The sequence below is a fragment of the Callorhinchus milii genome, unplaced genomic scaffold, assembly GCF_018977255.1.
Source record: "Callorhinchus milii isolate IMCB2004 unplaced genomic scaffold, IMCB_Cmil_1.0 Scaffold5, whole genome shotgun sequence".
In the NCBI taxonomy this organism is placed as follows: Eukaryota; Metazoa; Chordata; class Chondrichthyes; order Chimaeriformes; family Callorhinchidae; genus Callorhinchus; species Callorhinchus milii.
Window position 1 is genome coordinate 16243564 of NW_024704746.1, and position 23666 is coordinate 16267229.

The 23666-nt window shown below is 39.0% G+C and overlaps 1 protein-coding gene across 4 annotated transcripts in view; it reads left to right on the forward strand.

The window, feature by feature from the left end:
• The window catches only part of adgrl2a (adhesion G protein-coupled receptor L2a), a 258264-nt gene that overhangs the window by 198254 nt on the left and 36344 nt on the right, over window positions 1-23666 (forward strand). For all 4 annotated transcript variants that reach the window (XM_042334875.1, XM_007887235.2, XM_007887233.1 and 1 more), the window contains 3 exons: window positions 4580-4689; window positions 11934-12734; window positions 17552-17851. In XM_042334875.1, coding sequence (XP_042190809.1) covers window positions 4580-4689; window positions 11934-12734; window positions 17552-17851 — 1211 coding nt within the window. The remainder of the gene's footprint in view (window positions 1-4579; window positions 4690-11933; window positions 12735-17551; window positions 17852-23666) is intronic.

Below are 23666 nucleotides of genomic sequence, written 5' to 3' on the forward strand. Positions count from 1 at the left end.
TTAGAAGGAAATCTTGAAATATTTATATTTTATTAAATTTACATTCACTTTATAAATGTTGGATATTTGACCCTGTTTGGGCTATAAAAGGAAAGCTAGGTTTGTCTTTTTTGATTTTATGATGGGGCTGCTGGCTGATTTTTTTTGGTGGTGATTTTGAAGCTTGAAGGACCACTATTGAGTTTTGCTATGAGTGCGTAAAGTGTCGGCCATGGTGGAATTGCCTTTCAGGAATGTTGCATATTAGCATTGGTTGAAAAATTATTTGATAGCCTGCATTTATCATAAAAAATCAAGTATTTTTGTGATGTGTGCAGATAATTATACACTTCACACATGCATGCACTTCTGTTGCTATTTTGCATGGATAAAGTTACTAGGAGGAAAAGCAGGATTGTTTTTAGAGCTTTCAGATAACTGAGAAGGGAGATCAAAACCATACCAAAGTAGGACTCTCGGAAAAGAAATAAACCATTCAGCAAATTGAGCCTCCTCTGCCACTGCATTCATTCATGGCTCTTATCTTTTTCATCCAATTTCCCTGTCTTTTCTCCAAGTCTCTTAATGTCCCCACTTTCAAAGTATCTATCTATCTCCCTTTTAACCGCCTCAATTTAAACACCTCAATTGATTCAGCATCTATGTCCTTCTGGACAGTGCATTCACAAGTAGATTGCAGAACGCTAGAAAAATTATTTGTGGTGAAAATAGACTGAAAAGAATTGAATGGAAATGTATGGAAATAATAGAAGATTCTTCGGTACATTCAGAACAGATGATATTGAAGAACACAAGGTATCTTTCAGCATAACTGAGGTGAATGCAACAGCAGAGGAGGTTAACTGTTTTGCTACACTATTGGATTAATTTCTTACATGGCTTTTCACTATAGATGATGGAAGTTCTCAAATCTGTGACCGAGCTGGCAAAGGATGCAATTGAGATCATATCACGCTGTGGCCAGCAATGAAATTTTCATCAAGTAGCAACTTTTTGAAGATTCATGAATCACTCATGCAGATGGAATGCATCCAAGAGAATAAAAAGGCACGAGCTAAAAGCAGATGGTGCAATGGGCACCATTCTACATGACTTATTGAACATGGGGTGGTACCAGAAAACTGAAAAATAGCTAATGTCATTGCCATCTTTAAAAAGGTCAGAAGCATGATCCTGGGAATTATAAGCCAGTTAGTTTGACATCTACAGTGGGAAATGACTAGAATTTATTATAAAGGAAGCAATTCAGGAGCGTTTAGCAAGAGTAAGTGCAATAAATCAAAGTCAACATGCATTCATGAAAGGCAGGTCATGCCTAACAAATTTATGGGATTTTTTCAAGAATGTAACGTTAGTGGATAAGAGTAATGTTGTAGCTATTTTATATGTAGACTTTTGAAAGCCATTTGATAAGGTCCCACATAAAAAAGCAGAGATGAAGTGAAAGCTCGAGGGATCAGCGAGGAAGTTACAAATTGGATAATTAATTGACTTGATAATAGGAAACAGAGGGTCATTATCAGCAATATTAGTTTATACTGGACTGCAATGACCAGATGAGTCCCCAAGGGATGAATCCGGGGACTATTACTGTTTATAATGGTTTATTAACGACCTTGATGAAGATGTTGTAAGCAGAGTGTCTCTCTGCTGATGTAAGGGAAGTAAAATATTCCTTGGAGAGAGATAGCATTCAAGCAGACTTATAAGAGTAGGTGACTGGGTAGGTGAGTGGCAGGTGACATTTAATATGGAGACATGATTCTAAGATTAATGTGCTTGGATAATAAAGGAAATATCTTTACACAACGTATGAATATCAGGACGTATGAATATCATTGCAATAGGTTTTGTATTTAGTGATCTGCTGGAAACGTATACATTCATTCATTCCATCTTTTGATATTATATTTAGGAGTAAGGCCAGAACTAACAGTAAGATTTTAAAGACCAACCTTTGGAACTCTGAGACGAAGTATGGGTAAGACTAAGAGGGAATCACAACTTTTTTAAAAAAGTTTTTTTTTAAAAAAATTATATTTTAAGGAATTTGGAAATATCCCCTGAGAGATGAGAGAGATGTAACAAAACGTAAGAGCATGATGGTTGAGTAAAAAGGTCAATACCAACCTCAGGTTCAGACAGATATACTATAAAAGATACAAGGGAAATAAACATGTTTGGGAGGTGTACAAAGCCAGTTGAAGAAAACTAAACATAATAGCAGAAGATGTAAAAAGACCAAAGTAAGTAGGAGGTAGGACTTTAGACATGTAAGTGGCAGGCTGTTAAAAGCTCAATATGTTGCGGTGTTGGCACGTAGATGTCAGAACATGAAGTGATAAGATGTGTAAAGTACATAGCTGTGATGCAGCCATTTTTGTTGCCAAGTTTTCAGTGATGTGTATTGGTGAGCATTGTAGTCTCTTTCATCTCTGAGAAGTGAACAGCAGTACAATTAAAGATTTGTTCCTCCACATGTGTCTGAACCCAGCATTGCTGGTACCCAAACTAGGCTGAGAGTTCCACTAGCGCATGTCACCTTCGCATGGAAATTTTCTTTTGTCTGGAATGGATGATGAAGTCTCTCCACAAAGGAACGGACCTAATTACAGAAAGCATTAGGCATAGGCTGGCAGGAGCCAAGGCTTGAAGTCCCCAGGGTGTGCAGTGGGGCACTGTAGGAGTTTAACCAGTTAAAAGCCCATAGCAAACTGATTGCCAAGTTTCACGCCGTTTTCCAGCTGGGGTCACCCCCATCCAGTGGAGATTTGGCCTCCTGGATTATCAGGAGCTAAGTGAGAAATATCCCTGTCCCAACGACTGGTCTGCCCCTTCAAATGTTCCTAATCTGCGTCTGCTTAGTGTACACCACTTAAGTCGACAGTTAAGTGGATACTTCTGTCAAATGTTTAGTTTTATGTTTTTCAATAATTTTCATTATTAATTTCTATGCAGGCTTTTCTTCTGTTATTGGGTAATTTTCTATCAAGTATGCAGTGAAGTCCACATCGTAAATGTTGCCATTGTAAATGGAGATGAGTTCAGCCTTCACTCCAAGCACTTCAAACAGTGCAAAACATCTGTTATTATAAATCACCAAGTGCCCAAACAAATTCGTTTTTCTACTGGAGTGTACTTTACATTTTAATTGTACATTCCCAACGAGCTAAAGAGCCCTCACGTGTGAGGAAATAGTTCGGAGAGTATCCAATAGAACAAAGAGCTTTGCCCTCAGAATTATTCGAGCGAAGGCTATAGCCGGCGTAAAAGCCACTGAGAAGGTTTCCCGAGTTGATTTAGCATGGCACGCTGGCAAGCATTGGCATGGGCCATCATGCTGTGAATATTAATGGGCTTTATTTTGGAGCTCATCCAGCCATTGATTGCTGCTGAGGGGGTCAGGCTGTTCAAAATCTGATATTTTTTTTCCAGTCTCCACATTTTTTGGCCCCCAGCATTGTTTGGCCCTAGTTTGCATTTTTTCTTAAGCTTTCATTGTCTCTCTCTCTCTCCCCCGTACAATTTTACCTTGCCCTCTCCCAAAGGTGCTGACTTCTGCAGGGGCTCCAGTGTTACTGGTGCCAGCTGCCCTCCAGCACCTCACCTGAGTGACTGTTTTAATGTGTGAACCTCGACGTTGACTATCAGCAGATGACGAGACCATAAGGAGCAAACCAGTCAGGTCAATCATAGCACCCCTACTGCTACCTTGGCCAAGGTGAAATAACTCAGCAGGTTCACAGGTTCGAGCCAAGGATATGCCTGACAATATATAGCTCAGTCTCACACTCGCCAGCAGCTTTACCAGCTGAACCACCAGGGAACCACTGCATTTTTGAACAGTAAATATAACTGCTCAAGCATTTTTGCCCTGCTCTCTGTCACTCCTGAAATGCCTGGCTTAAAATTCAGTAAGATAACCCCTGAACTACCGTTGTTTATTTAATGCACATGAAGTGGGACCTTATGTACGATCTTTTAGAGGGTCACAAAGCGTTGTATACAGCCAGAGTTGCAATTAACAGTGTTGTCACTTTTGTGTGGAGCTGTTTTTTTGGAAACACTGGCAGAAGGATGGTTATGTTGATCGAAATCTCAACTCTACCAGCATCTGTGCACCAACACTTGTTTTTATTGCTTCCAGTGTCTGTAAATTACAATTGGATTCTAGCATATAATGCCTTTACAATAATGTTACTGATCTTTCTACTGGTCAATAAACTGAAAGCATTTTGGCTCAATTAATGGATTTGTTTTTGCAGGCAAAATAAAACCATAACAAATCATAGAGTGAAGATATGTAATGTGTTTCACCAATTCTTTATGAACTATTCTCATTGACTGCTCCAGCACATTTGGGTTTGTCTAAATCAATGGTTTACTGATGTTATTATTTTTAGGGAGTTTTTATACAGCTTTGTTTGCTGGCACAGTTAATGTAATATTAATTAAGTGTCTCTTGACTATTGATCTGGCTGTCCTAGTGTGACAAATTCAGCAGTATTATACCATTCCATTTAACTTGTGAATTGAAAATCCTCTGCTAAATGAATTATCTTGCTTTTTTTCATTACAGGTGCAACAATCGAACACAATGTGTTGTGATAACTGGGTCAGATGTGTTTCCTGACCCTTGTCCAGGGACCTACAAATACCTTGAGGTCCAATATGAATGTGTCCCATACAGTAAGTATCAGCATTTCTTTGTACATCTTTATTTACAATGAGTGTCAGAGAAGTTGTATAAAGAGGAACCATCTTCATGTGAAAGTGCTCGGTAATCGTTTATTATTTTGTTTCAAGCAGAATAAAAATTATATTGCACTTCAAAACTTCTCAAACACAATGAGTTAATTTAATGTGCAATGACTGTTACATAAGCAAAGGTGCCAGATAATCTGCATCAAATTTTTTTTACAAACAACGAGATGCATAATTTTTTTTGCTGTATTTGTATGAGGGAGAATATTAATTTCCTTGCTCTTTAAAAAGGTGCCACAGGTATTTAAGTCTTCCCAAGCTAGGAAAATAGGTAGAAGGTACTTCTGTAACATCCAAAGGATGGCAAATCCAATAAGCAGCGCTCCCTCAATGCTCCACTGGTGTGTGAGTTCAAGTCCTAGCATGCAGCTGATATCCATAACCACCTGAATCGAAGTGTTGCCCACTGAACTAAACTGAAACAAATCGCACCAAGGTATCTTTACTTTGATTGCCTGCAATCCAACACTATCAAAAATAACACATGCTTCCTTTGGTTTTTCCATCAAAGATGTCTCGAGTTTGCCTAATACTTTCCCAAAGATGGAAACTCTTTAATTTCAGGGACCTTGTGCATGTAAAATGTGTAGATTTACAACAGCGTGTAAACAGCCTGTGAAGCACTTTTTGAGCAAGACTTAGAATTACTTCAGAAAGTATGGGTAGACTTTATACTCTGGTGCGGGCTGAACATTTTTCCTATTTGTTAGAAGGTTAGCTTTTAAGGTATTGAGCTTTAAAGGAAACCAAACTGAATTTGACATTCAGGTTACAGACTGAAGCTTTTTCTGCCATTCAGCACCAGGTGTTGTATAAATTGGCTTGGCCTACCTTTAAAGGGCAGCAGCTCTACCCAGCCAAAACACAGACCTGTTCGTTGGAATATTGACAGCATATCTGTAGGGAAAATCCATTAAAAGCCAAACAAAGATCTTATCCCTTCTCTTCGTTCTTGCTGTGCGTTCCTCTGTGAGCTTTCTAAGAAGGATGCCTTTTCTGTTTTTTTTCCTTTGTACCATCTGCAGGATGGTAGCCCACTGTGCATACTGCTTCTCAGTATTCTACCTCCTGTGTGTGATACTGGTGACTGATCCAATCATTCTTTTTAACCTTTTAGGCAGCCAGAAGTGCAATTGCGGTATGCCGGAGTCCTGCTTCTGTTAACAATTATATTTATTTTCTAAAATGTGCTTCAAATAATTTCTGAACTTCTTCAATGTAAATCTTTTTAGGTGAAGTTTGACATTTAAATTGGTCAATGATATTGAACGTTATTTCACACTAACTTAAGAAATAAAAATATATTGAAAGCATTGATATTTAATTATAATAGTGAATTGAACTGTCAAAAGGTATTAATATCTCTTCCCTTTCAGGATTGCTCCTGACCTCTATCCAGTTACGGTACAATCTCCACTGTTTCATGCTCCTCAGTATTAACTTCAGGGTGAAATTTGTAGGTCAGACGGGAATTTAATGCAAACCATTTAACCCATGCCTTTCTTTGTTCTCTTACATAAGTCAACCCATTACTATTGTGCTATACTTAAACATAATACCAGGAAACCTCATTATGAAGGTGTTAGCTGGGTCCAGTGCTCAGTCACTCTTTATAAGTGAGACCTGAGAAAATGCTCAACTTCCAGGTTGCCACTCATTTAATTTTTGGTGAGCTTAAGAAATGTTTCCAGCATCGTGGCCTTCACAAAGTGATGTTAATAGCGATTCTTGCACATAGCAAGCATGGGCACAAAACCCAGGAAGTGATTATGTAGTGCTAAGTCATACAGATCTGACTGTCTTAAGTTTAACTCATAATGAAGCTGAGTTAGCTAGCAACATCTCGCAGTTGGGGCACTATAATTGGTCTCAACATATCTGGGTTAGGGAGGGGAAAAATCAGTTTGAACTCCCATGCGTGTGTTGTGTATGTGTGTGCGTGACCCGCATGTGTGTGTGTTTGTGTGGGTGAGGACAAGTTCAGGCTTGACTGTGAATGCCTTACATGGGTGAATAGCTTACCTGATACTCACTGTCTGGGCTCACACATGAAGGACGCCACCTTTGGTGAGCTAACATAAAGGTTAGGGTTAGGTTGACTAGGGCTGGGCTAAACTAACTTATTGATCATTTTGCTCCTAATTGCCATAACTAACCAAGCAATACCAGGTCAAGCAGCAACTTGAACATCAAGAGGAAAATCATTTTACCCAGTAGATACTATTATCCCCAGGTGATAAACGTTTGCATAATGTTACATAAGAACATAAGAAATACTAGACTAAAAAAAAGGCCAAGGTCCTCCTAGTTCGCCTTCCACCTTCCTGGAAGTTGCATGCACATATGTCCCAAACTACCTATGTACTATATATAAGAAGATAAGATTGTTGGCCAGTTTGACAAAAATACTGGGCGCTGGTACTGCTTGTTTCTTCCTCCTTGTTATACTAAATGGAGAAAAACTCAAAGGAATTGAGCGTGTTACCTTAAAGTACATATACATGTGCTAACATGTCATTAGAGGTGAAAACTGATGTACAACAATAATAACATTTACATAGTGCTTTTGCATCAGGAGGATGTTTCAAAGCGCTTCACGCAGCTGACTGGGAGTGACCTAGGATATTCTCATCCTAAGAACTGAGGTATTTCTACTGGAACAAAGCTCTGAAACCATGTTTGATCTGAGTTCAAATAATTCTTATTGTCTTACCAAAACAATAGTTAGCGTTCAATGAAAGCAGATATGTGTTTTAAACAACAATAATCCTGCACAGCCATCTTAGTAACTGGACTGACTGAGCTTCCAAACAGAGTTATCGAGTGTTTGACATTAAGCTTTTCCACTGAGAATGAAAGCATGAATGATACAGCCAAAACTCAATTCTTATGAATTAATTAATTGCATTTGCATTGTTAGTTTTTTCTTGCAACTGCTTATGGCAATCTTATGGTTATAGAAAACCTAATTTTAAGTGTATCTTAAATGTGAGGGTTGGGAACAAGAGATGAAAAAGGGGGAATTAAGCCTGTTATAAAAATGAACTGACATGGAAATTGTTAACAAAGGCTAATGCTTTTAAGAATGCCCAGCATCAAAGCTACATGAGATTCAGTGAAGCCTCAGCAGGTCCCACTTTTGTATCAAATGACCTAAAGTTAATTTACTCATTGAGATGAAATCGTAAAAAACAAAAGTCTCTGCTCTCCATCAGTCAAAAATAAAGTGAAAGTAATAATAAGCAATTCTAGCCACAAATGAAAAAGAAACCTTCCAAGTCACTGGCAAGAAATTATTTCAAGTTATTAAAATAAATATTGGTAACCTGTCTTATTTTCCTGATTCACATGTATGAGAGTAATGGTGTTCGCTGGTTGGGAATTAGGAATCAGAAATCATTGCTCTGCCACCATAACATTGCCTCTCTGATAGTCTAAATGTTGCCTCCAGACAACGGAGGTAGAATTGAGGTAGAGTTGGTGTTTCACTTGGGTGAGATGTCACTCTCTCTCTCTGCACTTATCTCTCTTACCTTTTAGAATAACTCTCTTCACTTTATTTTGGCTTTTACAGGTGGGTGGGGATCAGAAAAAAATGTTGCCTTTATCTCCCTACACTCCAATTCTTGATGCACACTTCCATTTATATCCAGTTTAGGATTATTTTATACAGTCGTTTCACCCTATTCTGGCACTTGGCACCTAGATTCATGGGGTATTTGCTGATATTTCCTGTAGATAATGCAATCGTCATCAATTCCTCCAAAAACCTCAATAAATATCTATTTATGAATGAGATTGAAAGTGACAGAGATAAGTAAAGAAAGAGATGGTTAAATCTCCATAGAACACAATGCTGCTGAGATCATTGAAGTTGTATTGTAGAACAAAAACCCACAGTTTGAATAACTTACAAATAGGATGGATAGACATTTTGTTTGATTATCGCAATCAAAAGCAATGTTGTGTAACTTTCTTAAGGTGATGAAATAAATAGGGTAGAATCCGTAGTGTGGTAGAGTATACAAAAAATATGTAAAGGGGCTCCTATATCTCTCAAGTTTTGAGGACGGAGCAATTCATACCCAGAGGCGATCCATAGACAACTTGCACTGACTCCCCCTTTCCATGTATGCCCATTCTGTCATCTGAGGTGCCACCTGAGGTAATTTGGCTCAGGAGTATTGCCTCAGTTAGAGAGGATAATGGGGTGTATTCAGATAGATGTGTAATTTCCAGCAGTTTGGACTCTGTTGTGGACAGTCCAGTCTATAAACTGCTTTCCATCATAGTCTTTCAGGTCTTTGTGTGTTTTATCAATACTGCTATTGCCATCGTTTCTGGGATCTCCTACAGCATTGTGCGTCTTCCTTCTTGTCACTATTTTGAAACCGAGGCTCAACTCATACTATTTTATCCTCTTAACTTATTCCCTTCTGCCTTCCCTCTCTCCTACAGTTTACATGTTTTTGAAATCCACGTCTGGCGTCACTTAACCATGTCTAAACATATTTCGTCTTTCACTCCTACTCTTTGTTTTTTGCTTCTGCTGGAGGTCTGTTTCCTCAGGTAACTGTCACCTCAAATTCCTTGCCCAAGTGGCCTTTATTCATGTGTGAGCGTAGTGAATATTGGCATCGTCTGATGTTGGCCTCCACCATATAAATGCACATCTAGCAATGGTTACTATAAAGCATTGGCTGACTTGGCTGGCTGACTTTCTCCACCAGAGCACTGAAGGCAATTGTGGTGCTAGAGCCATGACAGCTGAACTGAAGACAGATCGGGAAACAAACCCTGAGAATTTCCTATTCCGTACACCTCATTTTTCTCCATGAAAAGACTGAGTGAAATATTGGCAAAGCCAAGCTCAGTGTCACATTTGCAATGAAAAGTAACTTCTGTTTGTGATTTTCAGATTAGGAAGCTGGTTTGCATAATCAGTTACAAGAGTCTGGAAAATTTGGAAGTGTTGCCTAGTTTACTCAGGCAGTTGATCATTTAATTGCCGTTGAGGCAGAATTTCGTTGCAAAATACTTATGTGCACAATCCAACATTCTCACTGTTATAAGAATTGTGTTAATTTGTTTAGGGGATTTTACCTTTCTGCATTTGTTTGCTTGTGCCAAAAGTTCTGATGTTCTCAATTTGTGTTGTCAGCATAGGCAGCAGGTGGCTATGGCTTAAATGCCTCCAAATCTATCCACAGCTTGCCTCTTTAAGATGGGGGAGAAAAACCATGAAGAGGTTGATGGTCAGTTCTCAAGAGATTCCTCTTGATCTTCTTCTAACTCCTGCCCACTTCCAGTCTCCCAGGCTGCTCGTCAGGTGTCCTCACCTCTGACAGGCCAGTGGCCTGCCAGTAAAGCTTGCCTGAGAACCAACCCTTTAACTAAGTTTTACTAAGTGACCCCAAACCCGCCGCATACGGTTGTCATTATTGAACAGGGATTGCTCACATTGTCAATCAAATGTCATCAGTGCCTTCCATATCCATTGGATATCAGAACACTTGTTACTGTAATACAAAGTCCTGGTTTAATCTATGAATTTCTGTTTTGAACACAAATTATACTTTAATGCTTTAAACTTGCCAGTCAACTCTTTCCTTTAAATGCCTGACATTTTGGTTAATCAAAAAAAATGGATTTGTTTATTGGCAGATACTGACCCTAGTCACTGATATTAATATTTGCCTTTCTCTTAAAATGCATTAATAAGCTTCAAACAAAACTGTTGTGCAAATCACAAATACAAGATAATGATCTAAACCATTAAATCTGTCCAGTGCATCTAATAAAGGTAGGCTGCTTTATACTGTGAACTTGCATTAACTTTTTTGTTCCTGTTTTGTCTCTGCTGGTAAGAGAAATTGTATATGCTCCCACAATGAATCTAATAACTTCTAATCTTTCCAAATAATCAGTGGAAACCTGATAAAGTTAACCTAATTCATTTTCTTAACTGTGTGGAGCTTTAATGGTGACATTTATTGCATTTAGGTGCAGTTTATAATATTTTAAAGAGCTTGTTAACAAACTAATGTCGGCATATGACAATGAGAATGTTTCTATGCTGTATGCTTTCAGTTAAAATGCTGCAATGTGGGCATGACTAGCCTCTTGCATCAGCATGAAATGTGCCTTGTTAATGTGGATGATTGTGGTGTTGCTTGGAGACAGAAAGTGGCACTGCAGAAATTAGTTGCTCTTAGAGTAAAGACCTGTTGAGGGGTTTTGTATTATACTGTTAATGCAATAATCCATTTTAGTCGTATGTGTAACTAAAATGGTGATTGATTCTCGCTGTGCCTACTCTAGTATTGGAATACAGGTGGTGTATTACTGGTATCAAAAAGGTACAATACTTATTTAACCCCCACATATCTCGTATTGAGCCTACATATTGAAGTATGGCGGTCCTTACAGTGATAGATAAATCATGTTAATCTATTTTCTTTTTTTCTTGCACTTTTTCATTCTCTCTTCCAATGCTTAAAATAGAAGTGGAACAAAAAGGTAAATAACATATACAGTCCCAAACCCAGATCCTTGTTTTGTGCCATATGGTTGTTAACCTCCCTTCCCCTACTCTGGTGTTTTGAGGAATCTCATCAGAACAGAACATTGATGTAAAGGTCAATAAGTTTGTATTCTATCTGATCCGAGGACATAGCTGCATTAAGAAGGTGGTGGGTGTAGTTGCTGGTGTCCTCGAGGATATCTCTTTCACACCCATAGGTGCTTTCTTGTGTCAGTAGATATCATCTGCCTGGCTTCCAGAACCCTCTCCATAGCATGCCATGGTTAACAGGGTTTCCTGGGCTACCTCACGCACTGCTTCTGTTGTCTTTTTGCTCTCCACTGCCTTTCCACCTCTAGCTTTCTATTGTAAAACCTGATGACGAACCTCTTTCTTATTCCCCCCGCACTCCAGTTTCACTCCCCAAACTTTTGAAACATTTATAACAGGCATTCTCACAAGTATTTAATGGTTACACTTACTTTTGTTGTGTGGGTAAAATGTAAATTTTCAGTGTTTCAGAATATTGTAGTTGTGAAATCTTAAAGGGAAACCTTTTTTTTCAACCTGGGGTGTTTTCAAAAATGTAACGCTCTTCTTTTTTTGTTCTCTTCCTTTCCTCCTGCGTCTCCACTGTGATTTTTAGTTTTTGTTTGTCCTGGAACTCTGAAAGCAGTTGTGGATTCGGCCTACGTAACTGAGGCTGAGCAGCAGTCTGGTGCCTGGTGTAAAGACCCACTTCAGGCTGGGGACAAAATCTACTACATGCCATGGACACCTTATCGCACGGACACTTTGATGGAATATGCTTCAGTGCAAGATTTCACTTCTGGACGGCCCACAACGACCTACAAACTGCCCCACCGGGTTGATGGCACTGGCTTTGTGGTGTACGATGGCGCTGTGTTTTTCAACAAAGAAAGGACGAGGAATATTGTGAAATATGACTTGAGAACTAGGATCAAAAGTGGGGAAGCAATCATTGCCAATGCCAACTATCACGACACCTCACCCTACCGTTGGGGGGGCAAGTCAGACATAGATTTAGCAGTGGATGAAAATGGCTTGTGGGTCATTTATGCCACAGAGCAGAACAACGGAATGATGGTCATCAGCCAACTGAACCCTTACACTCTCCGCTTTGAAGGCACCTGGGACACGTCGTACGACAAGCGAACAGCATCAAATGCGTTCATGATATGTGGCGTTTTATACGTAGTGCGATCAGTTTATGAAGATAACGAGAGCGAAACGGGGAAGAACTCGATAGATTATGTATACAACACCAACCTAAACAAAGAGGAGTTTGTGGATATTCAGTTTCCAAACCAATACCAGCACATAGCTGCTGTGGATTACAACCCAAGAGACAACCAGCTCTACGTGTGGAATAATAATTTCATTCTGAGGTATTCACTGGAGTTTGGTCCCCCTGACCCTGGCCAAGGTAAGAGTCACCTTATATCTGTAACACATTCTTTTTTAAGTGATATTTCTTCACAGAGAATTCCCTTTTTATAGACAGGATCCGATAACATAAAGGCGAAAAAATTAGAGCTCATGAGCTTTACATGATTATTGTCACTGTAGATATGCAAACGCTTTGCATTTTCACAGAATACAAACATGGAAAAAACAGTAATATTATTTTGGTCTTAAATTACTGTAAATGAGTTACATTTTGAAAACCAAATGTGCTTCAGCAGCTTTGAAGTGTGGTGCTGTCCGTGTCTAAAACAGTTATATCTCCTTCATAGTAGTGTTTTCTTTAAAATTCCCTTGACAATTTTCTCCCATCAAGTTCAAAATGGAGAGAAAAATGGAAGACACAGAGACTGAGCTAAGAAAGATTTGGGCTTGAAATGGATAAATGGGTAGAATCTTAATTAAGAACCCAGAAGCAATGGCACGAGCAGAGGAGGTAGATGAGGAAGAGGCAAAACAAGGTAAATCAAGACATGGCTGGGTAATGCCAATCTTGAACTTTAAAAGGCTGTATGTGTAGATTTACGAGGGAGGTAAAATTGAGGGGTGTGAGGCCCACAGTGCTGGTCATGTGAAGGAGTAGGTGATTGACTTTGATTCATCACAGAGAGCAGAATGAGCAGATGACTTATTGGAATCTTGGGAAGAACAAGAGAGGAAAGTTCAGGAGGACAGCAACTTTTAGCTGTATAAAATAATTTGAGAGATAAGAAAGGTTGTGACAGTGCAGCTGAGGAGAGAGGCCAGGAGTGAGGGAAGGATTATCTATCAAACAATGAACCTTTGCCTTCATTCTGTGAAGGAGTGAAATCAGAAGATGTGGAGAGTCCTGGGATTCAAGCCAAAGTTAAACAAATAGATAAACAAAAACAAGGAAAGAATCATCCAGACATAGGAGACATTGATTAGCAATATTCAATGCTTTACTATTTCTATAAATGTTAAACTTCAAAGTGCAATATTGTTTAGAACAGTTTATACTCGTAGTAATTATTCACTGATTCAGGTTACCTCAGATCACTTTCTCATTTTAACTCAAAAGTTGGAATTTTCTAAATATGACTGGCTTGAACTAGGCTAAATTAGTTCAAACTTTAATGTAGACTTATCACTAATTCCTCCTATAGATGATGGAAATGATCATAGTTTAATATACCAATATGTGGAAATGAACCTCTACACGCAACTTCAGTGATTATTTTCACACAGTCCAAAGGGCCTCTTTTTGTCTTCCAAACATCTCTCGTGAAAATGTGACAGTGTAAACCAAATTATTCTGCTAAGCTTAATGGTAAAGGACCCAGCTGATTACAAATATCTACAAGGTAGCTTTTATTTGCAGTTTGATTAATTGCTGTATATAAAAATGTCAGTGAAATTCAACTTGCTTCATGGATTTGCTCTCTGCTGTTAGAGGAACTCTTGGTCTGGTTGTCTCCTGGGAGAAGAGATTTGTTGTTTACTAAATGTAGTAGATTACTAATCAGATAGCTTAAAATCAGACATCAGAGATGATTATCCCTTGGGAGACTGCATAATAATAATTGGCATTACAAGAATAGGCATCTAAATGAACCCTGGTTTTCCAAATAGCAACCTTCAAGGTATTAAAAATACAAGCTTGCTTTGTTTTATGACATGAAATGGATAAACAAAGTCGATTATATTTTTCATTTTCCCCATTGATTTATCTCAGTAGTTTCACTAAATTGTTACAAACGTCTTTTCACTTGGAGGCGAGCGCTTCTTTATTGCAACCAGTATTGACCTTCTTTGTCACTTTTGATCATCCTTTCAAGCTGCTTGCCATCTTAAGAAAGCGTAAAGCATTCAAAAGATACTTTGCTTTTGCATGGGTCTCTTTAGTTGACAACCAAGTGCACTACTATCAACGTAAGTTTATTATGTTAAAAAACTACTAATTATTTAAGTGTGGTATGAAATTCAAAATTCATAATATCGAATGATAGGCCTAATAAGTCCATCCTTTCTCTAGCAGAACTGATTTACCAGCAATTACCTGACACCTCTGCAATAGAGTTTGATGACTTTGACAAATCTTAATTGAGCGAGCACTCTGGTTTTCCAGCCGAAAAGATTGGTTGTGTTTTAATCAAAAGAAAATTACAGGGATTTCAGGAGATGTCAAACAAGCACTCTCAGAGAGGGATGCAGACAGCTTCCAATGGCTTTCTGCAGCAGTCAGTCAGGCATGAAGTGTCAACTGCCTTAGACATGCAACTCTCAAGCAATCAATGGAAGCAGCCATTCAAAACAAGACATGGGTTCAGGACTTTGGTGTTTGAGATGTGTGGTAGTGGCAAGATGAGAATATCATCCATGCAATGATAACGGCAACATCAGTAGCAGTTTAATGCCCAGCCTCTAAAACTGACAAATTCTGATAGTTCAAGTTCTGGTTCAGAAGTTATAATACTGTCATCATTATTGCTACAGGACAAAGTATGGGTCCTGTGACTTATTACTCCAGTAACTTTAGACAGCACTGCACATCAGTAGATAATATTGAAGGAAATTAGCCTGATCAGCACTATTTGGTCTCCAAACTAACTGTGTAAAGGAACAAATATTGAATTGTCAGGCATCAACGCTGAAGAAAGTCATTACTTTCAAGCATAGTGCAGAACATTTGTATCTGACAATTGGGTGAAGGGAAGTAAAGAAAAGGAGTATTATATTTTAAGTCTGGCATAAAACCATGTTTGATCCCTGTCCAAATCTGTGATGAGTTTGCTAGTTTCAGTCAGTCAGGGGGAAAGTGTGAGAATGGTGGGGAGGTATGGAGCTGTATAATTTGCTTCAGTAGGGCTCGGGAGGGGAAAAATAAGTGAAGGTGCTTCCTCTCTTTATTGCTATCTATCTAGTGACCCCTGCTGGAAAGTGAATGTGTGTCAAAGTCTGGTGAAGACAAAATCAGCTCAACTCCCCAGAATCAAACACGATGCTGGCAAATTGCTAGCGAGGAAGGTTCACACACGAATATTGGCCACTTGGGCAAAACAGTGGAAGTTTGCTGATGCCTTTGGAGCATAAGCTCAGCATGAGTCCATTCCTTCAGGGGAGAAGCAAATTGGAACAAAGCTCGGTGCACAGAACCACACATTTACTTCTTTCAAATCCACATGAAGAAAGCTGTAAGTGTTTCACCTCCACTACAGCACATTCTCATGGGAAAACATTTATTAATTTTTTTAATCCATTTCTTATGGTGCCTTCAAATTTCGAGTTTACATCTAGAAGCAAGTCTGCCTCTGCAGGCAATACAAAACGCCTGGTTTCCCCGGTCCCATGTTTGGGTGAACTTCTTGATAGTTGAGTCTCCCATCGTCTCCTGGAGGAGAATTGACTCTGTAATGAAAAAGGCTGTAGTCATCAGACCCAATGAGGTTCCATGTATGTGCACGGGTCTTGATATTATCACACCAGTAGCACCATGACCTGAAGATCTAGTCTATGTGCAAAGTCATTAGAAATTTATTATTAGTGAAGCAAATACATCCTAACGTATTTTGAGTGTATGCAAAGATGTGGGGTCAATGCAAGACTTTGTTGGATATGTCTTCCAGATGTATAAAGGCAATGTAAAAGCAGTGGAGCCTCAAATAAGATCAAATGCCAATAAGATGTGCACTAAAAGACTCACAAATAGATAAACCTACTTCACAGTGCAATATAGTCCTCAATAGTCACAAGCTTAAACACTGTTCTTTGTTGACTTAGTCAAATCTGAACTGAGCCAATGGAGGGCTGCAAAATTTGATCTCGACATCCTCAAGGAAGCGATAAATCACGAGTTTGCTTTCCCTACCCTGGGATCCCACCTGGTAAGGGGAGATGAAGGTTTCGACACAGTTGAATCACCTATTCACACTTACTGTGCAGGGCCAAACAGAAAGAATGATTACTTGGAGAAGGCACTGGTGGGCTACTGGTGCCCGTGGAGGTGCATAAGTAAGCACCTTCAGGGAAGGAGCAATGAGGCTTACAACATTGAAGAACGTGAAAAGAGGTAGCAATTCAACACTGAAAATCAGCATTCCAAGTAGTGTTTGACTGAGCCAAGTTGCCCTCAGGTTGTGATATTACTTCAGTGAGTTTTTTCCCAGGGTCCTGGCCAACAAACCCCAGGATAAAATTGGCCTTTCACTTCATGGCTGTTGTGGCACATTCCTGACCACACATTTGTTGCTGCATTCACCTACAAAATTCAGTCACTAACCTTTACAGTAAATTCTGCGAAGTATTCTGAGACATAGTCCCAACATGAAAGGTGCTAATTTAAATGCAAGGATGAGTATCAGTATTACTATTCTTATTATTAGAATTTAGTTGCTTTTTATTCCTAGTTTTTGAAAAGTGAAGTATATTCTTACAATGAAGGAATCTATTCCCACTCAGGCTTTTTGAAGTGTAATCAGGCATGCTCACAAGCCCTCAAACACAAATGGCTGCAGGGTGGGCAGATGTTACATTAATTATTTTCCTGTAAGGTGCTGAATTAAGTTACTGAAACATGATGTAAAACGAATTTCTTGAATGTTCTACTTCATACAACGCTAGCTAGATTACTTTACTTTCTTAATTATTTAATGCCGTTTGAGTCGCAAATCAATACAAGTAAATCATATCTTGTGACCCTGAAAAATCTTTTATCCAATTATGATGTATTTAGCATGCCATGATTCATTTCCTATAGATAGATATATGGGCAGAAATTGGCAAAAGAAATACATTTCATTTATGTGTTTTTTCTTTCAGTGCCGACCACTGTTGAAACAACCACTTCAAATGCAGCAATTGCAAAAACCACAGTGATAACCACAACCTCAACCACTTCAGAGAAAGGTCTGATGACCACAAGCATAGCTGGAGGTGGAAAGGAAGGCAGTCGTAGGCCTAAAGCAGGCTCCGCTGAAACTGGGACTAAAACTCCTCCAGACTCCAGCTTCTTCCCTATCCCAGAGAGATTTTGTGAGGCCACCAAAGCCAGAGAAATAGGTTGGCCAGAGTCACAGAGAGGCATCCTGGTTGAACGCCCGTGTCCTAAGGGAACCCGAGGTAAGAGATACAATTATATTTCTTATAATTAATCAGTGTGTAACAGTGTTGGATAGCAAATTTGTTGGTTTCCAACTATTACACAACAATTTTATTTGATTGTGCAGATTAATGTAAATTCAACATAAGGATAATTTTGAAGGTGAATTGGTACCAACATTTGGGCATAAAGACACATTGGGCAATTTGGGGAATTTTGAGGGCGATAGCAACGGCATTGACACTGCATATGAACATCTTGCTATCAGTTTGTTTAGAGTTCTGTTCAATGGATATTGTTAATAATTACAGCTAAGTACAAGAGTCCCATGGCCCTCTGTGCAGTGGTGCTGCAAGCAGAGTTGATTGAAAATGGGGTCCAAGCCTAAACCAGGAAGAGATTAGAGTGGATGACCAGCAGTACTAAAGTGATGACTGACGCACTCTTCCAGAAGCCTGTCAGGTTCATTAGTCTGGGATAGAGGACTAAAGAAACAGGTCCCAGTTTTTTTCTGAGCATTGGCTGCAACAACATGGTCATGTATCATCTCTTGCTAATCCTAGTTCATCAATCTCTGGTGAAATTTATAGAAGTCCCACAAAATACACTGCGAGGGCATAAGATCTATTTTTCACTCGTCCTTTTCACCATCATGCAGCACATATTACTCGATATGAGCTTCCTCTCCTAATTCCCTCTCGCATACCTCTCAATTCACTTTTCCCACATGTGTGCGTGAAGTTTCCTCTTAAACACGTTGATGCTTTCTGTTTCAACTACAGCTTCCAGCTGTGTTTTGTTCTTTTGGTCAGCTTTTGTTTGATGGTGGTACCACAGGGTCTTGCTCTGATGAGAGCCGAGGCATTATGCTATTATTGTAGACTTCTCGAAGCTACAGTCAAGTCATTTGTCACATTCCAATCAACATGAAACTAAGGATGAAGGAAGTGTCTTGTGTTGTTGACCCTCAAGTAATTGGCAGTCACCAAGAGGATACTTTTCTGGACTCTTCAGCTCACCTCCCTGTTAAGGAAATAGAAATCCTCACAGTTGATGGATGGTATTAAATTGACTGGCCTTCATATTGTACATTGGTGCAGGTGACCATATCCAGCACTCGGGGAATGTCAACAATGACATATCTTTGTTGCTGTATGATTCATTGTTTCACTACACTGCAAGACTAATGAACCTGACAGGCTTCTGGAAGAGTGCATTAGTCACCACTTTAGTATGGGTGGTCACATGCTCTAATCTCTTTCATGGTGCTTGGAAAGACCCCATTGCCCCCCAAAAACTAATGACTGCTGTCACTTTTAATAGTCAGAGGTAGAGCAGTTAGGATCAATGAGGGTCTCTCTGAATCTGTGGCCATCATTTCAAAAGCTTTGGCTCCTTTTGAGCCCAAACCTCCTTATACATGCCTTCTCTGCAGAGGTCAGGTAATTTACTGGAGGCTTCAACGGTCTTTACTTTGTTACGATTTCTGTATGTTAACCTCTTGCCTTGTCCTATTCTTCTTGCTTGTTGGACAGTACATTGAGTATTGCGACTGGAGTATGTGATCATACTTTTACACTGTGTTCCATTCCCTAAAGTGGGCAGTGTTATTGAATTCTTGTCCAACAGTTATAAGTGTTGCAATTTTTTAAAACAAGACAATATTCCTACCATGTTTACATTAATTGGATCTGTCCCTGAATGATCACTAAGTTGGTATTTTTAGTTCACTGACAGTAATTGCTTATTTCTATGTTAAACCTTTGTTATGATATGAAGCGTGGCCTTAACATGCTTAAAGAGACTTTTAAGATCTGCCAATTTTCCACTTTGGAGATCTGTACTAAAATTTGGAAAACTGGACTGATGTGTCTTGGAATTCCTTTACTGCTGTCATTTGCAGAGGACGGCAAAACAATACACTGCTTATCACATCTGACACTATTCCTATTTTGAACACTGCTAATAAATCAAGATAAAATTAGAAATAGTCTGGCAACAAATTCAGACTGTGCAGAATTTATGTTTGTTGCGCTATCTAATGAACCTTCCCTGATGGCTCATCTCACACTGTTTGAAACGCCTATTCAGAACAAGCTGCTTCAAGAATTGAGACATTCCAGAATCTCAGTGACAGCAACTGAACCCTTTTAAAGCATCACGCACTTATTTTCTGAAATCCTAGAGTTCAGACCCAGTTACCTTAAAGTTTTTGACCATTGCGGTTTTGCAGCAGACTGCCAACTCAACACTATTCTGCAAGATTCTCTTAATTCTTGACCCAGGTAAATCAGCAACTGCCGGCAACTTCATTCCTTGATACGTATCTTAAGATTTAAAAAAAGGGAACTGCCCTCCACATAAGTGAAATATAGTCTCAATCAGATAGCAAAGATGAGCTCTGTTGCTGGCATTATTGCAGAATACTTTTCAAAGTAGGATAATTCTCCACAGTTGCTCGGGTGATGGAAAATAAGCTTCTTTCAGAATATCAATAACAGAGAGTTAATGGGGCAGTGGTATATTAGGATTTTCTTGTGTGCAATTTTAGTTTTAAAGCTGAAGAATGTCAGAGCGGAGTAAAGCTTCAAGTTATTTACAAGACAATGTCGAAGATTTAAAGCTAAGATTGCAGGTTTAGGAATTTCAAGTTAGAATTCGATGGTGCTGTACAAACGAATTTTAAACTGAGGAGGTAAACCGGGAGTCAGGAAATGTGAATGTATCATAAAGACCCTGCTCAAAACAGGAATGGTGGTGAATAGCAAGTGCAAGCTTCCAGATGCAATGCTGCAGTTTCCAGATGACCATGATAATGTGCTAGTGCCGTTGGCCTGATTACAGTCCTTCTCAGTGGGAGAAGCAGGAAACATGTCCCAACAAAGGGAGGAGCCAGGCATTACTTTTACCCAGTAATAACTGGGAATACTGTATTATCAAAAGAGATGCATGGATTCACTGATTTATTATACACAAGGTCGCCGATCTGGTTTTAAACACAAAGAATGTGTACTTACCAATACTGTGTCTGTATGAATGTTTGCCAGGCATTCTCACATTTCGCCCACAAAGATACAGTTAATTCACTTTACAGAATATTCTGTGAACCGCTTTGAGACATCTAGAAGACGTGAAAAGCGCTGTTTCAAATGCAAGGATTATTATTATTATTATTATATAACTACTGGCGGAGTCTCTTCTGCATCCAGACGATCGATTCCTGATTTACAGCATTTGTCTTCAGATGTATAATGGCTGGCATAGGAAACCTATCAACAGGATGACTGTGCTTTACATTTAATAAGCTGATTTCTCCACGTTGGTGATCATGGTGCCTTCTACTGAAATACAGCTTTAATAATTCACCAAACACTAGGAAGCAGAGGGAACAGGTGGCAATCATTTATTTTCACCAAAAGACTTCAAGGGGGTGCTTTGGATGGCATGCAGTAATTAAAATTAAAAGGAACACTGAAATTGGCTAGAGTTAAACAGATTATCTTCAAAGTATGTTTAAAATTGATAGGTTATTGCAGTCATAGAGATCAACAAATAATTAAACTTTCTTTTTTAAAAAATAACTTTTGACAACAGTCTGCCAAATTATAACCTTCATAATGTTTTACTGATGGCTGTTTAGTTATGTGCAACAGTCTCTCTTTTGTATTTGTGTTTTTTTAAATTATACTTATAATTAAAGTTATATTCACAACATAAAAGAGAGAAAGAGAGAAACTCCTATCAAGCCTTATGTAACATCCCAAAGTATTGAACATTCCAAGATGCGCTTTTGTTCAAAGTTCTACCATGTTTTCTGGTTGCCCTTCACCCGGTTCTCCATCCAGTGGGATTCATCTAGCTGACTGCATCTATCAGAATTGTGGATTGTATCTATTGCAAAATATAGAATGGATGGATTTAACTAAAACCCCTAGAGTCCCAGTGAAGTTGCTAGATGAAGATGATGGAGTTTGTCCAAATCTCATATGTTCTCATACATACATCTAACATGCCCTGTAGAAGCCAAGCAGAATGACTTAGGTGTTGGTCACAGCACATGACTTGGGATGTCCAAAAACCCAGAGAAAAATCGACTAGAATCTTGGAGGAAGATGTGTCTGCATTGGAATTGGCAGACTGAGACCTGACCCCAATTAATACACCCTCTAAATATTCTGCGCTAGGAACATGCTGGAACCTTTCCAGTTGAGAAGATAAGGTTAGCAGTCTCTCATTAAAGTCCTAATTGAGGAGTCCCCTGAGAAACGATATACAATTGGAACTAAGTCAAGCACTGATAATGCAGGACCGTAGAGGTCTGGTTGGAAGAAGACATTAACTCAATCTAGGCTGCAGGAAACATTTAATGTGTGTGGCAAGAGCAGGGGTTAATTCTAAGGGGAGAACAGGGACAGTCATAATGGCCTTACGACGACTACTTTCATGGGATACAAGTGAAGTAAACCTTTCTATGGTCCATAATCATCTTTAATGCATCATAACAGAATGTCTGATAAACAAACCCTTCACAGCCATTCAAGCTTTATAGCTTATTAAGTGGGGCTCTTACCCAATGAGTCACTGAAGAATGCGTTAACAGAAATGCTCAAACGTTAAGGCCAAGTAGAAAATAGTTCTAGCTTCTTTGAATAGAAAAAGCAAAAGATTCTAAAAGAATAGAATGGGTATAACCATGTTGATTTCATTTGTTATAGATAACAATATAAGAATGTGCAGAAGTGGAAATATCCATTAGGATCCATCTGGCTAATCCCAAAATTTAGAAAAGAAACCCTACAATCCACATACCCTCTCAATTCAATTATCTGTCACGTAGCTATGTAATTCCTTCTTGAATTTGCTGACAAAATCTGCTTCCAACCACTTCCCTGGACAATATTTCCGCATAGTCACCACTCTGTAAAATAATTAAATCTGAACTGCCTGTTCTTCTTTCCTCCACTGAGCTTGAGTTCATGCCGCCCTGTTCTAGATTTTATTTGCCTCGTTAAATATATCGGATATCGAGTTGATCAATGCTTTGCAGTGTAGATTCATCAGGGGTCCATGCCCCATGCTTACCTAATGCAATGGGGAAATACCTTTTCATTATCTTGTTGCGATATCGAAATGTGTCTGGCCAAGCAGGATCTGAATAAAAGACTGAAGGTGAGTTCTCACGAGGAGCGTAAGGAAGGAAGCAAGAACAAATGTCTTGAATACTGACAGAAACTTTAAATAGTTGACATGAGGGTTTTCTCCTCCTCCTGACTCCAAATCCACTGAAAGGTGAAGCTACTCTCTTTTCTAGTTTGAAAAATTTCTGTCAGACAAGGAGCCATACAATATCAGCATCTACATTAGGAGTGCAGAAAGCCTTGATACTGGAAGTTTCAATTTGTCATTAAGCTAATCTATCTTGATGCTCAAGGGATGGAATCTATCTTAAAGCCATGACCCATCACGAGGCACATGAATAATGTCTGTGTCTGTGGGGAGCCGTACTTACATTAAGATTCTGGATCATTCTCTCGGGATAGGCCAGTCTAAGTTACAGCTAGATCGCCAAGGTACCACTAATTGTTAAAAGCGAATATTCCTCTCTACACTTTTCACCTCTTTGACCATTTTGTCTGGTGTCTGAGTTCAGGGTTGGGTTAAATAAAACCTTTGTGTGTTTTCTTTCTTGGGAACAATCGAACCATTACTAAGCAAGTTTCTCAAGGTTTGGGTATTATGTGGCACAAAATAAATGACATTTCAGGGCATCGACAATCGATCATAATTGGAGAAACTAACAACTGTAAGTAACTTAAAAGGATCAGTTCACTGCTG